At 36.7% G+C, this 15,500-nt stretch overlaps 2 protein-coding genes across 2 annotated transcripts in view; one reads left to right on the top strand and one right to left on the bottom strand.

The window, feature by feature from the left end:
- The window catches only part of LOC118325589 (putative histone-lysine N-methyltransferase PRDM6), a 32,269-nt gene extending 23,685 nt beyond the window's left edge, over positions 1-8,584 (top strand). Inside the window, exons 4-5 of the mRNA XM_035658307.1 lie at positions 7,650-7,777; positions 8,515-8,584. Of these exons, the coding sequence (XP_035514200.1) occupies positions 7,650-7,777; positions 8,515-8,584 (198 nt within the window). The remainder of the gene's footprint in view (positions 1-7,649; positions 7,778-8,514) is intronic.
- Positions 8,585-10,128: 1,544 nt separating this feature from the next.
- Positions 10,129-13,496, bottom strand: LOC118325588 (GTPase IMAP family member 8-like). The gene is made up of 2 exons (XM_035658306.1): positions 13,475-13,496; positions 10,129-12,905 (listed from the first exon to the last, which is right to left on the bottom strand). Exons 1-2 carry the CDS (start codon positions 13,494-13,496, stop codon positions 10,129-10,131), a joined length of 2,799 nt encoding a protein of 932 aa, XP_035514199.1.
- Between the last annotated feature and the right edge of the window lie 2,004 nt (positions 13,497-15,500).

Raw genomic sequence — 15,500 nt, 5'->3', positions numbered from 1 at the left:
CCCCTCCAAAGGGTCACAAGATAAGTCTGCAAGGTTTTGAGATGATGGGGGAGGAAAGAAGAAAAAGCTAACTTTACGTTGTTCATCGGCTAGCTTTAAAGGTATGGTTACCTCTGGATTGAACAAAGCAAGCTGTTTCCCAGTCTTTATTGCTAAGCTAAGTTAAGTTAGCTGTTGGGTTGTATATTTTACAATAAACATGAGAGGTTTCAATCTTTTCGTGTCTCTCTTCTCGCAAAAATGAAATAAGCCGTATTCTCAAAATGTCAAACCTGTTTCCTTTAAATATTTACACTCCACACTTTGAATGTGGCTGTTTGTTTGGCAAACGGTAGTACACATAGCTGTGGTACGACAAAGATAAACAGCTAGATGGAAAAGAACAGTGTGTTTAGTCATACAACACACACAGAGAGGAAGAGTGGATTATTCTGCAAAAGACTTTAAAAAGGTTTTTTTTAATATTTAAATATAAAAATAAATGTGTTCATATAATTGCTGTTACTGTCAAATTTCCCCTTAGAAATGCTATGAAACAGGGAACTGTTTCACCTTGTTTGTTTTACATACAGTGAGGTTTACATTTACTGAATCTTTATGTTTTGTAATTCAGTGTTGCTGATGCCTTCCTCAGTGAGCAGAATGCAGACATACACATATAAGAAAAAATAAAGGGCAAAGGTCAACTTTAAAACACTATTTTTTTTACTCCAATCAGTTGGAATTCCAGATTTTGTCGTTTGAACTTTCCAGGCAACAAAGTGTGAGTGCTGTGATGCTTTTTTATATTTAGATAAAATTGTAGCTTATAATGTGCAAAAACAAATTTGAGTTTTACTATGACTTAGTTGTACACTTTTTTTCTCCTTTCAGATTTCAGTGTAAAATACAAATAACAGAATATATGAGTTCGGTAGATAGCCTCATTGTGTGTGTGTGTGTAGTGGTGGTCGTGGTTGCTGTGTGGTTTGCTTATGTGTATGTGTAGGTGGTGTGTGTGTGTGTGATGTGTGTGTTTGTGTGTGAGAGAGAGAAAGGGAGAATTAATCCTCCCCTCTTGATTCCACTCCTCTGGTTCTTGTAAATGTAAAGAGGCAAAGACAGACAGATTCATCATAAGACTCTCCATCTCTCTGACATCCTCCACTTCAGTTTCACTAAAAAGCTCAAAGTAAATAATCACTACTTTCTGTTAGTGACTACTTCATTAGACCTGTAGTTCATTAAAAATAGTAAAATGTATTAATAAAGTACATTATTATTATTATATAAAATCAGCGAGGTCAAGGAGCTCTCTGGTAGTTGAGTAGTTAGAAAAATTTTGTTTAGAAAAAGTCACTTTGCTTGTGCCTCATTCCCTTTATTGCCTGAAAATGACACATTTTGTATTTTGGAAACTTAGGATATGCACACAAATTTTAAAGTTAATGTTGGACACACCAGACAATTCTTTTTTTGAGTTTTTGCAATTTTAAAAGAATTGGGTTCAGGACAGATTACCATTACAAATTACAATTAATTAATCAGTCAACGGAAAGGCAAAAATGTCAAACATTCACTGGTTATGTTGTACACCACTGTAAGCTGAATATCACATTGGACTTTGGGAAAGTGTGATTTATTTTACTAATTACCAACATTTTATAGAACAATTAACTGAGACAATAAATCTCAGATTAATCCATAATGCAAATAATCATTAGTTGCAGCAGTATATGGCAGATAAACCTTAAAAAACCCCATCGCTGTAGTTCTTTTGAACAAAGCACTGAACCCTCAGCTCCTCCAGCAGCCGCAGCTCGTATGATGTGTGGTCTCAGAGTGTGAATATAAAGCAGTGCGGTGCTGAAAGGGTCATCTGCCCAGGACAAACTGAGGGTCAAACAAGGATAATTTATTGAGCTTTCAGAACCTGATGCTGTAGCAAAAAAAAAAAAAAGTTTTGTCATGATTGTTGTGCTCAGATGGAAAAATGACTGGAGCTCTGAAGTGAAGCCGGCAGCCTGGCAGTGTTTGCAACATTTTCTAGCTGTTGAGCTAAACAACATGTTATATTTGGCCGTTTGTCTTGCAGATGGAATTTTGTAGCGATGGATTCGATAAACACAGGCAGCCAAAACGTCTTTGACAGAACAGCATCAAGCTAGAAACCAGCTGCTGGTCTGAGAGGCTTCAGACATTTTACTGTACAGTCAGCAGAGGGTCACACACAGGTGGTTCTGTCAATGTAGGCATAATAAAACATATTATCAGAGCAGGTGAAAACAAGTTTTACTAGTAAAAACTATGGATCCCTGAATCAAAACCGCAAAACTGAGACAATATACAAACCACAGGTGTCATGACAAAATTCATAAATTCACATTATACACGTTTTACATTTTAATATTTTACAATTCCTATATGTGATTGCATTTTTTTTTTAAAGGGTTGTTTTTTTTGTACAGCACTTTAGGAAACTCAAAGTGCTTTACATAAGGCAAAAAAATGTATTGCATGAAGATTTAAAAAACAATTGAAGAGAAAAGAAGAATTAAGCCCCTATACCTCACCTGGTGCCCTATGTATCAAGGCTGTCCTTGCTGCAGCTGCCATGGGTTGGAACCCAACCTGTCTCTAATCTTTTCCTGTCACTATTCAGCTGTCATTATCAATTAGAGGTAAAAAAAAAAAAAAAAAAAAACAACAAGAACAACAACATTTTATAAATGATTTTATGAGTTTAAATTGAACCCTTGATAATTGTCCAAAACCAGTCAGTGAATCATACTTCAGAGTTGTACCATCAGGTGTCATTTATGTATACATTATCCCATGTCTTTTACTATTAACCTGCTAGTTTATAGTTTTGTTTATTGATTTTTATACAGTGGCCACAGACACAACAACACTTTATTACAACATTTTAACTAAGTAACATCTACACTTTAGATTGAAGATTCTGGCAATCTAGAAATAACACAGAGCTTTAAAGACTATTTCATATGGCAACCTGTTGCAAGCTTTGGGTGCTTCTACTCTTTTGGAAAGCAAAACCCATTGCAGTGCAGAGTAAAGTGGAGCACGACGACGCGGGAGGCTGTTAAACGTACTGTGATTTGTTTAAATAGACGTCAGTGACAAATGGCTGCGAGTAACAAAAGCTTTAAACAACAGCAGAGTGCAGGAGTTTCATTACATGCTGCAGAGAACATAACACACCACACACACGTTCACACTGCTATACCTGTGAGGACCCTCAGTGACATGAGCAATCCCCCTGGTCCCTTATCTGAACCGAAACATAGTTCTAACCTCAACCCTAAAACTAACACTTTTTTAAAACATCCCTTTGAAGTACATAGAAACACACACACATACAATTTCTACCTCTGAACAGATAGCACTCAGCGACAGAGGGGTGAAAGAAAGGAGTGCAGACAGAGGAATAAATTAAAGACTTATTGCTTCATTGGTAGAATTACTGTAAACAAATGACACGGTGTTGGATAGAATTAGTCTTCATGTGTCTTCGAAGTAAGATCACATTTCCCATCAGCCCAGTTGCCTCCTTTCCCTTCTTCCTCCCTATAGAGGATCTATTTGCTCAGAAGAGCGTGTTTAAATGATACACCAAACATTTTAAGTGGTAAACTTTACCTTCCTCATTATTCATGTCAGTGAGAGCTTTTGCTACACCAATCAACCTAACTTTAATCAGCTTAACAAAGATCATGTGATACAGAGACACGGAGAGAAACTGAATTTAATCATAATTTTAAAATGTAGACTAAGCAGAACTTCCTGAAAAATAAAATATATATAGAAATGAAATGCATAAAATATAATGTATAAAGTTTATATATTACATTATAAACTATATGAGACAAAGATTCAGATAAAGGCAGAGGAGTGCGCAGACAGACAGACAGACAGACAGACAGACAGACAGACAGACAGTCAGTGACAGACATTAAAGTGCTTACATGCAGAGAATAATAAATGAGGCTGTTTCCTTTGATTCTGGAAGTCATTTACAGCATTGATTGTTTGTTGGCTGTATGGACAGCAGAAAGGCCGGCTATTGGCTCAGGTCATCACCTTATAAACGCACTCAACGCCTCCTCAATACAGTCACACTGCATCACCACGGATGGATGGAGGGATGGATTAATAATGAACACCCAGTGAGGCTGAGGGAGATCGACTCATTTTTCCTGCTGATTGTAGCTGTGAATTTATCAGTTGATTTATTTTCTTTCATTTTTTTTTTTTTTTAATTGTTACGCTGATCTTACACTGGAAGTTCAGACGTGAAAGTCTTAATTTCTTCATTTTTATATACAATGGACTAGTCAGTCTCACTTCTTTTTTAACAAATTGAATAAATATACTAATCCAGAAAACTCCGACAGATTCATTATGTCAGTATGTGCCCCTGATGGGTTTTGTTGGTTATGCTCTGTCTCTGGTGCCCTGAATGAAGCATACACAGGCAGATGTTCAAATCTCCTACTGCTGTTGTGAACAAGATAACTATATCAATAATGATCCACCAAGTTTAACAAGTTTCCCATTTTTACTATAGAGCTACAGTTGATAGGGAAATAAAATAATGGCTTAGAAAAGAAAAAAAAAACAGTTTTCTTTTCTGTACACTAGTCTACTGTACTTTTTTTTATACTAGCTGGTCTTAAGGTTGGATTCAGTGTGTGTTGGAGTCGGTGTCTAGTTTAAATTTTGGATTAAAGCCTCACCAATGCCGGTCTGGTGAAATATAAGGTTTATCCTGAGGGTGGCACTAGAGAAGAGGTCATGGGGTCATTTCATTCTCTGGGGAATTTGATAAGAAAATTTCATGGAAATCTGACAATTCAATTTTAATATTTCATGTGTAAAAGTGGAACTTATGGCCAAAATCATTAGGATTCTTCCTTTGGCGATCATGAATATCATTAGAAAATTGTTATTGCGGTCTGGTCTGTCGCTCTGGACGGACTGATAGCACCATCTTTATGCCCTGCCACAAGAGCAGAAAAAAAGGAGACTTGGTTTATGCTTCATGTTCATGCTTCATGTGCTATCTTCCACTGTCGCTCTGAAAACGTATTTTTAGACCTCAGAACTTGTTTTAATGGCTAAGACATTGGCAGGCGGTGCAGCGAGGCTTTTAAGCAGGTGTAAATCAGGTTTGTATAACGTTTAACACCCAGCAGGCCTGTAATAATCACAGCTTCAGCCTGACTGCGGATAAGAGGCTAATGATTTGTTGCCAAGGCTTGCTTAAAACATTTCAAATCAACTGGAGTTATTTCTTTTTGTTTGAGCAGCAAGTGCAGGACTCGTAATCATTTTCAGCTGCAACCGTTCATGCTTAAGAAAACTCTGACCTCAAACTGAAACATGATCACACAATTATGAGATGGATCTCATAAAATGTGTAGATTTTTTACTTTGCTTTCCCATAAATATGCCCATACTACCTACAGTTTTACAGTCCGCCACTTAAACTAATCTGTGGGCATAAATACTCTGGAACAAAATCTTATTTTACTGAGAGTTGTATATTTTAGGCTCTCCAAAAAAAAGCTAAAAAAAATTTAAAAAAAAGTAACATTTCTTCATATCAGAGTTTCCACTGACTCTTAACTGTAACTTTAACACTTAAGTGTAACTACATGTCTTGAAATACATGTCCTAAACACTGTAGGAGCGAAATCTCACAGGATTTCAGACGTGACGTGTCTGCAGGGACTTTTTTATCTCTCAGACTTCATTCCAATGCCCAGCTCTCTCTATTATCCATATATCTATCTGTAATAGTTTATAAATCCTTTCCCATATGATCTATGACAAAAGAGACTGCACATCCTTAGCAGCTTCCTCGTCTCCTAGCTTAGGCCTCTGACTGCCTCCCCCTTTTTTCTTTTAGATCTGTAATGCATCCTAATGCTTTTATATCCAATTTCTGTTTTTATAGTGAAGTCAGACACACAAAACACAATCAGAAAAGAGAAAACAGACTGTAGCTTTATGAAATAAATTGCATTAGAAATCCTACATTCAAAATAAATAAATGCAGAGGTTGTTCATACAAATGTAAGTCATGTTTTCTACTTTATTTTACTAAATTACTTTACTAAATTATTCCATGTAAAGTAAGCTTAATAATCCTTTTAACCACTGACAGACAGTGTGAGTCTGGGGTTTCCCAAAACACAGCCAATTATTTAACTGGCATGAAGATAATGGAAATACCTTGTTACATACAGTAGTAAAATATAGTAAACATTATTTAAGGAAGACCATAGTCAAATATGGCTTGCTTTTAAAGATATTTTAACCCCCACTTTTTTTTTGCCAGTTTACTATACACAGCTCCCTAAATGGTGTGAATTATTTTAATTGTATTACTTGTATTGACAGGCACAATAATTACAGATTGGTTGATTATTGAATGATATTATTTATTGATTATTTGTCACCTGTTGGCCATTTAAAAAAAAAGCCACCATAAAAATATAATTAGCTACTTTATGAAATTATAATGCACAGAATAGTAACTGTTGGTTCACATCCAAAAATAAAAATGCAATAATATAATACGATAGTCAGCTGCAACTGCCACTATACTGTATAAATAAAAAATAATAATTTACTGATATTTATCGTGATACTGGAAAAATAATTCTGTATATTGTTTATGATGTCAGAGTGGTTATAAGAAGAACTACTTAACTCTGCGTACATTACTTTTAGTTAATGTAGTGATTGTTCAGCATGGCGGAGTGATACACAAGTCAGGTGTCGTCTGGCCGCGGTTTTCTTGTTCGGGTTGAGACAGATACTTTGACAGGATTAATAAGTTTGACTTTCTTAGCTTTACCTCCAACTCGAAAATAGATTTAATAGAACTACTCAAACTAATTACCAGTTAAATAATCCTTGGCGTGTCCATTTTGGACCATTACAGTTAAATGTGTGCCGCAGTATTTACCACAATATGTTAGTAACGTTAGTAATGTTAGTAACGTTACTAACATAAGTTCTTGGATAAACAATATACAAAGAAAAAACACACATTCAAGGATGGTACAATTTGGCAGTTTTACTGACTTGACCTGGAAATGCTTTTAGACAGAGAAACCTTTATAAACAATATAACTTAAAAATTATATATTGGTAGAGCGAGAGACTGTCTAAAGTCGATCTGCCTGTTATTTTGTACAGAGCAAGATTGTAACCTGAAAAATACACAGGTTGAGTCATAATGCACAGGCCTCGTAGTGAGCTGGTGGATCACACACAGATTAAATCTAATAGGATGTTTTATGGTAATTCTGAGCTTCTAAATGGAAATCTTAAGCTTTATCTTTTTTGGATCCCTTTTAAAACAGCTAAAATTTAAGACATCTTATGTGTAGTGGTCTAATGACTGAAATATAATGGAGTCAGGGTGGTTGTTGGGCTAATTGTTGATTGTGCTCATTTGTGCTAAAGTCGTTTATTAAACAAATTGCCAAACACTTACCAGTTCCAGCCTCTCAAATGTGAACATTTAATAGTGACAGCTATGCAGGACATAGAGGCCATTGCCATACTTCACTAATAATAATGAGCAGAGCACTTCGGTCTGTACATCTGACTGACTGTGTATTTGTGTGTTCCAGATCTATGATGCAGAAGGGACGTTACAGCACTTTATTGATGGTAATGATCCCAGTAAGTCCAGCTGGATGAGGTACATCCGCTGTGCCAGACACTGTGGGGAGCAGAACATGATGGTTGTACAGTACAGGTAAGAACAAGTCTAACTCTTTGACTGACATTTTGTGTACCAGGAGTGTGTAAAAATACGTGTACTGTATACCAACACCATGGACACACACATTTTGCAAGACTAGACAAGTAGTACATTTTCAGAGTCACCATTAGGCCCCCTCAGCTGTCTGAAAGGAGGAGAAGGACAGGGTTGAGGGTGATGGTCTGTCCTACAAAAGTATTTCAGAGCGTCTACAGCAGTTATCAAGAATCAGTAAATCCAGTGCTTTCCTTTTTTTGATTTCATTTTATGAATTATATCAGGTATGTTTTTTGAGTCATTTTATATCACCAAACACACAAATGCTTTAGGATATTTACAAATATTGTATGTGGTCATATACTAAAGTAAGGTTAAAAACTTCAGAATTTGGTGACTGAGTGGTAGTTAAACATTTCAAACAATAAAGCACTGTCACACCCCAACCACTGGGGGCGTAATGCTATATGTTTTCGCCCCGAATCGTTCGGTTCGGTATGCAACATCCTTAGTTTGATATGCCCTTGTTGCTACTTTAATCAATGCATACCACTGAAAAAACAATGGTTCATTGGCGCATTTTGTAGGCCCACCAGTGCTATCATGCTTACAATAGAGAGTGGTCTCCAGCTATAGTATGGAGGTTAATTATGCATTCATGGTTCATACTGTAGCTAGCATTAGCATACGTTCTCTGAGTCAACTATTTTGGCATGTCTCCATTGTTTCCATAGGATGAGCTGGAATCTGGTGAAACCAGCTAAAGCAGCTTTGCCGCTGATAAGTAAGATAAAGAAACTGTGATAACAAGTGACACATACACGTCTGGTATCTTCAGAATATATCAGTTGATTTGTTGGAGCTTCTTCATTGGTAGTTAAAGTATGTGCTGGTAGCATAAAGTATGTGTAAATATTGTTGTTCCCTATTTTTACCCAGCAAATTCCTTTAGATTAATTCACTACCTAAACTGGACATAAATATTCCAGCCTTTCAAGAGTCAGTCAACAGTCCTTTATTCTCCAATTAGATTCCAAATAAAGGCTAAGACAGAAATGAAAGTAAAAAAAACTATTTTTCATAATGTAATAATGATAGTGAATATAGTTTATAGGTATATTGGTTTATTGGTACAACTTTTTAGCTAAATCCAAAATAGTCCATTCCAGCAGTAAGCCTTTCCTTCAGTTCTTGTTTAAGATTATCAGTGAGGATTTAATTGGACTTATTTCACGAATTTGTCCACCTTAAATGGTTACAGTTACAAAAGTAAACTCAATCAAAGAAACTACCAATAATACCAAAACAACTTTGAATGTCATTAACTTTGGGTTTTAAATAAGAACACAGTGTCTACAGCTGTTTCTGGGCAGTCTAAAATCTATACAGATACATTTGAATCATAGTATTGTGGTAATATTGATAATGATCTCACATTGGATCAGTAATAATATAATCATTATGAAAGATTAAAAGGACACTTGGTTTCTGTTCAAAACATGAAATGGAAAAAAAGAGAGACTAAAAATGTAATTTAGTGGTATCTTTATAAATACTACACTTCCTATAAGAAACTTGCTCATAATAGAAGATGCTTATCGGATGCCATACATCAGCTCTATAAGAAACAAGTTAAGACCTAATTTCTATCAGGCAACCATTGAGACACCATGTACACTGTTGTTCAGTTTTATTTGATAAACAACATAACAAGAAAAAAGAGATTATATTTCCAGATTGATCAGGTAAAACAAATTCTAAATAGCTGGGAAAATCATTTCATCTTACATAAAATTAAAATTAAATCAAACAAGACACAGACAGCATTAGTCTTGAACACAACAGAACCAAAGAAAAAAACACGATATTAACTTTGTGAGACTGAAAGGTATTAGTATTTTTTTTTTAAACGATTACATGTACATGATTCAAATACTTAATGATATCTTAAAGCATGTACTTTACTAGTGACTACTGTCATGTAGTCAGGTTTCACTGATATTTTTATGATTAGTCATTATTTAGTCTCTTGTTTGTTATAAGGGAAAAAGAAAACAAGTAAATGTCAGTTTCCTTTAACTTCCAAAGGAAAAAGATTATTCAAAGTGTCACACTTTTTATCTGAAAGTATTTATTACTTAAAAACAATATTTATATGTCAAACCTTGGTTAGATATATAGATATAGAGATGTATATGAAGGGTCGCATAAAAGCATCAAGTGTATTTAATCAAAAGACAAAAAATGTATTCTAGTTCAACAGGAAAACAGTGAAGTCTTTAAAACCAAAAGCTCTCCCAGTTGGATAACTAAAGCATGTTTGTGACATTTAGATAACAGACAGCATTTCATAAAATGCTGCAAGCCTTATCTGCTGTGGCTTTCTCCGCATGCTCTTGTACCCAGACATTGACTTCTTCGTCATGTTTTTTCTGTAGTTCACTGATTGCTTCATCCACATCTTCTGCATTTTCCTCAGAGTAATTCAGTTGAAGCTCATTCATTTCTTGTTCTTGTTTCTTCTTCAGTCTCTCAAACTCTTTCTGATACATTTTGTTTGTGAGCAAGTGTCTCAGCATTAGGTCATTGTTTTTTTGTTGCTTTTGCTTCATGTCCTCCATTTCCTTGTCATGCTTTTCCATCAGAGCTACAAAGTCTGCTGAATATTTTAACCTGAACTCATTGAATTCTTCAGCTTGCTTTCTGGCCTCTTCTGCATTTTTCTTCTTGATTTCTTGCTCTCTTTTCTCATAGGTTTCTTGTACTTTCCTCCATTCTCTTTCCTCTAGTTCTCTTCTGAGTCTATCTTCTTTTCTTTTGTTTTCATATTCATTTCTTTCCTGCTGATATTCTTCTCTGAGCTTTTTCAGTCGTGTTTGCTCTTCCTCTTGTCTCTGTTGATCTTCTCGATGTCGTGTCTCCCACCATTCTTTTCGTTCTTTCTCCCAAGCCTCTCGTTCACGTCTCATCTCTTCTCTGTTTTGCATCAACTTTCTGTCAGCATTTGTGTTTTCAGACTGGATTTTTTTCTCTAGATCTTGAAGTTTTTGTTCCCACTCCTGTCGCTGATATTCTTCATATATTTTTGAATCCCTGTTCTCTTCTTCTCGCCTTTCCTCTTCTCTCTTCCTTTTTTCATGTTCTTTGTTAATGTACTCCTCCTTTTCCTTCAGTGCTTTGTCTCTCTCTGCTCTTTCTTTGTTAATTTTTTTCTTCTTCGCTTGAATTTCTTCGTCATGTGTTTTTTGTAGTTCCTCCTTCTCTCTCTGCATCTCTTGTTCTTTCTGTTTCAAGATCCTCTTTACTTCCTTTTGTATGGCTGCCTCAGCTTCTTGAAACATCTCTGTGGTGTAGTAGCTGCCACCATTTTTCTCCCCCATTGTTTTTATTTTGTTCAACAGCTTTCTGACTTGTTCATTATTCTTCGGATCTTTGTTATTGAAGACCTGGTATCTTTCTCCACAGTCAGCAAGCAGTTTTTTTACAAAGTCGTCACTCTCTTCTTCCATGTAACTCTCAATTGTTTGATTTTCAAGCTCATCTCCTCTGGTGAATATAACAATGATGAAATATCCTGACTTCTTGCCAAAGATCTCCTTGATAAGATCCACGGTGTCTTTTTCCTCCTGTGTAAAGCGGCCGATCTGCACCACCAATAAAAACACATGAGGTCCTGGAGCCAACAAGCTGATGCATTTCACAAGCTCCTCTTTAACTTCATCATTGGACAGAGACGTGTCGTATAAGCCGGGTGTGTCGACCACAGCAATAGGCCGGCCATCAATCTCTCCTGTTTCTTTTTGGCAAAGCCTGGTCACTGACTTCATGCTGGTTCTAGATGTGAAGCATTCTCTGCCCAAAATGGTATTTGCCGTGGCACTCTTTCCGCAACCAGTCTTCCCAATCAGCACCATCCTGAGACTCTCTCTGCTCTGATGTTGATAACCTACCATCTTCTGTTCAGATTTACAACCTATACCCTTTTTCTCTCGAGGCTTGACGATCATTTGTTTTGTGAAGCATCTGGATCCTTCAAATGTCATCTTCTCCACAGTATGCAACACCTCAGAGACCTGCTGTTTGTCCTTGATGTTGAAGACAATGCATCGTCCACCACAGCTCCGACAGAGATGCTGGATGTCTCTGTCACTTTTTATGTAATTAACAACAGCTGGAGCTGTAGGATCTGAGTCCACAGTGAACAGAATCATGGTGAAGTCATTGACTCTAGAGCTGAATGTGTTCTGGATGGTCTCTAACTCACCCTTGTCTTCATTAGTGAGGGGACCCACAGGTAGGACCAGGATGAAGGCATGGACGCCCTCAGGATCACAGAGGGAGATACTCCTAAATGTATCCTGTTTTAGTGCCTCCTGAGGTTTTCCATACAAGGCAGGCAGCTCCACCAGGGAAACCCAACGTCCACACACCTCTCCCTGATTTTTAACACACTCAGAAGGTGGACCAAACTTTGTTTTTCTTAGAATGGCATTGGCTGCCAAAGTCTTCAAGGTTCCATGTCTCCCACACAACACTAAGTTCAGAGGAGGTTTGGAAGTTACAGGTACTGTCATGTGATGAGCCCCTTCAGTGCAGTTTAGATGTGCTCCTTTGTTGTCATTTACTATGTTCTCCATCTTTTCGATCAATTCTTCAAGATCAGATTGTGAAAGATCTTTTCTATCAAAGTTAACTCTGTGCTGCCTTTGTCTGCAGTCTCGTATGAGTTGATCGACTGCTGAATTCTTTCCCTCTTCGTTATGTGTAAAGATGACCATTGAGTATTTAAAGGCATCTAGACCAAAGAAGCTCAGAATGAACTTTAACTTTTGTCCGTCCTCTTCGCTGAAATCAGATGGCTTCGCTAACAGCAGGAGAACATTGGGTCCAGGAGGACAAAGAGCGACACACTTTTTCATCTCGTGTCTCACTTTATCCTCAGGCAGACTGAAGACATCTGAGGTTTTCACTACTGTTAAAGGTATTTTCTTGCACTGTCCAGTAGCGACTGTACATTGCGTGGACATTTTCAGAAAAAGAAAGTCTTTTTTCCCTGTCATATAGTTGGTTAGTATTGTCTTTTTATTCTGGCTCTTTCCAAGCACCACAATCCTGAGTTCAGATGCTGTAAAACAACAGAAAACATTACAAATTTTCACTTGACGTTGCGCCTATTTATTTCAATAATTCATGCATTACATTGTTAAGCAGGTTAGTTTGACATTAAATTTTGATTCTTCTTTAGTCTTAAATTTCCAGCCCCAATTGTGGCTATGATTGTGAGTCGTTAAGAGCATGTACATTCGAAGTCAACAACATGGATTTAAAAAATAAGACCGATATTAGTTGCACAAGTTCAAAAGTGCATGCATCAGTCTCTTTTAATGATTGATATTTTATATACAAGGATATTTTTCAGTGTCACCTGAACCTGTCATTCTAGGTCACAGTACCAGTAAATCATCCCATGACTAATACAGAAAGAATGGATGGTTTAAGGATTCTGCAGATTCTCAGTTTGTGTTTCTTAGTTAAGAAACTGCAGAAAATCTTCCCTTGTTGCCAAGATCTCCGTACATTTAGCTGACTGTCTTTTCTTCCTCCTTAGTGCCTCATTTCATTTGTTGTTGGTTGCATTCTCACAGAACACACAGAATCTGTGATATGTATACTGATAATTTTCACTAGACTTACCATGTGCTGCAGATGATGCCATGATGTCACTTTGATGGAAACTCGTCAGAGAGGAATTAAAGACAAGCTGTTGGTGTCAAAGTTATCATACAATTAGTCTAGTATTTCCATGTAAATATCCAAGTAAAAGTATAACTTATAAAATGTAATTACTGTAAACCTTTAGTTAAATCAGTGTATTTGTTGATTACAACCCCCATTACAATGCTACAGTGTTTGGTTTGTCTGTTCTGTGCTACTGTGGACACATGGCAGTTCAACTTGGCAAGAGAGAGGCCTTATGACTATACACTAAATATATTTTTATTGAAACAATTTCATAGAATATGACAATATCCTATGAAATAGTATTTGTAGAAGTTTTAAATTCAATCTTTTGGCAAAGCATACAGTGTGTATCTACAAAATATTGTACTCACTCTGACAACTAGAAACTGTGATGCTCATCCATCTAATCACCAGGACTGCACAGTTGACACACACCTGAGGGTTATCCACAAAAAGTAAACAATTTGATGATGCAGTCTTCTTTTATAATGCATATACAGATTCAATATATTTGTTGCATTTACTTTCTGTTGAGTGTACTCACCTGTGTCCCTCTTCCTGAAAGCTCATCATGGGAAGTAACAAATCCACACTGAGATCAGCTTAACCAGAGACCACCTATTTATCACCAGAATTGGGAGGCAGGGCAGGTATGACGACAATGAAACAGCCATGGTTGATTGACAGACTGATATATTTACTTTGCATTCGATATGCTAAGATGCAACTGAGCATAAAGAATGCAAAGTCACTATATTAGATTCACTATCAGTCTTCTACCTTACAAAAAATCTAGTCTGGGATCAGCTATGATGGGTTTATCTTCAATTTGTGCGGCATTGCACACAAGTACACCCTCATTTATCCCTCATTTGTTTTTAGAAACCAGTTTTCTGGTTGTTCATCTTGACAACAGCAGGTGAGTTGTGTGGCGGAGGCTTGTTGCTAATGACGTAGCTTATCAAAATGACCGAAAACAACGTGGTAACAAAACCAAGCTGGTGTTCACTGCCGTTCAGTCTTGCTTTACCTGGCAAACGCTGGTAAAACACTGTATCTGCATCAGAGAGTGTCTGTTTCTGTGTCTTTCAGTAGACTGTACCAGAGGGGCAGAGCGAGGAGAGACTGTCCACTAGTTATTAATTCAGAAGTTTCTACTGTGATTGAAAAGGTCATTGTGTGATGAAGCAAAATAAGCAGAGAAGAGTTTCACATTTATTTATTCCATCAACATGCTATTTACATCGTAAATTTAAAAAAATTAAAAATAAACATAAAATTCTGTAAATCGATTCAGAATTGTTGAAAGAAGAATTGCAACTCTTATGTGAATCAATTTTTTTTCTTTTACCACCTCTATAAATTGGATCCTAATCATAGTAGTAGAGGCAGATAAAAGCACACTCATAACAGTCATTTGTGTAGTGGTCATAAGGGTCCTTTGGAAGGCAATTGCCAATGACCAAATTTGTCATGAAGGTATGAGGACTCGTGCACTAATTAAGAATTGACAGAATAAGACATTTATTTATTTTTTTTTGGCGGGGGGTTATTGCCTTTAATTGATAGTGACAGGAAAAGGGGGTAGAGAGAGAGGGGACGACAGGGAGCAAAGGGCTTTTTAAGAATGAAAGTAAAAGCTCCACACTGAAATCCACTCACCTGAGACAACCTTTCTACGTCCAGAACTAGGGCTTGGCTCTGTTCAGGTATGACAACAATGAAACAGTCATGGTTGGTTGCCTGTCTGACTGATTGATGGCTCCTCATGATGCATGATGCTACATTATCATGTATAATATCTCACTATCAGTCTGCTATCTTACAGAAAGTAAATATAGTTAAAATTGTGGGATCAACTGTGGTGAGTGGAAACAATGAGCGTGTTACATCTGGACATTTGAATCCAACAGATTCAAAATCTGGAACCTGTTGGGATCGTGTACAGGGAGCTGAATAACCAGGTTTCTCAAGTTCC

This window comes from Morone saxatilis, unplaced genomic scaffold (assembly GCF_004916995.1).
Source record: "Morone saxatilis isolate NCDOM2014 unplaced genomic scaffold, NCSU_SB_2.0 Contig16, whole genome shotgun sequence".
NCBI lineage: Eukaryota > Metazoa > Chordata > Actinopteri > Moronidae > Morone > Morone saxatilis.
Note: the sequence above shows the minus strand (reverse complement) of the source record. Positions and strands in the feature narration are given on the sequence as shown.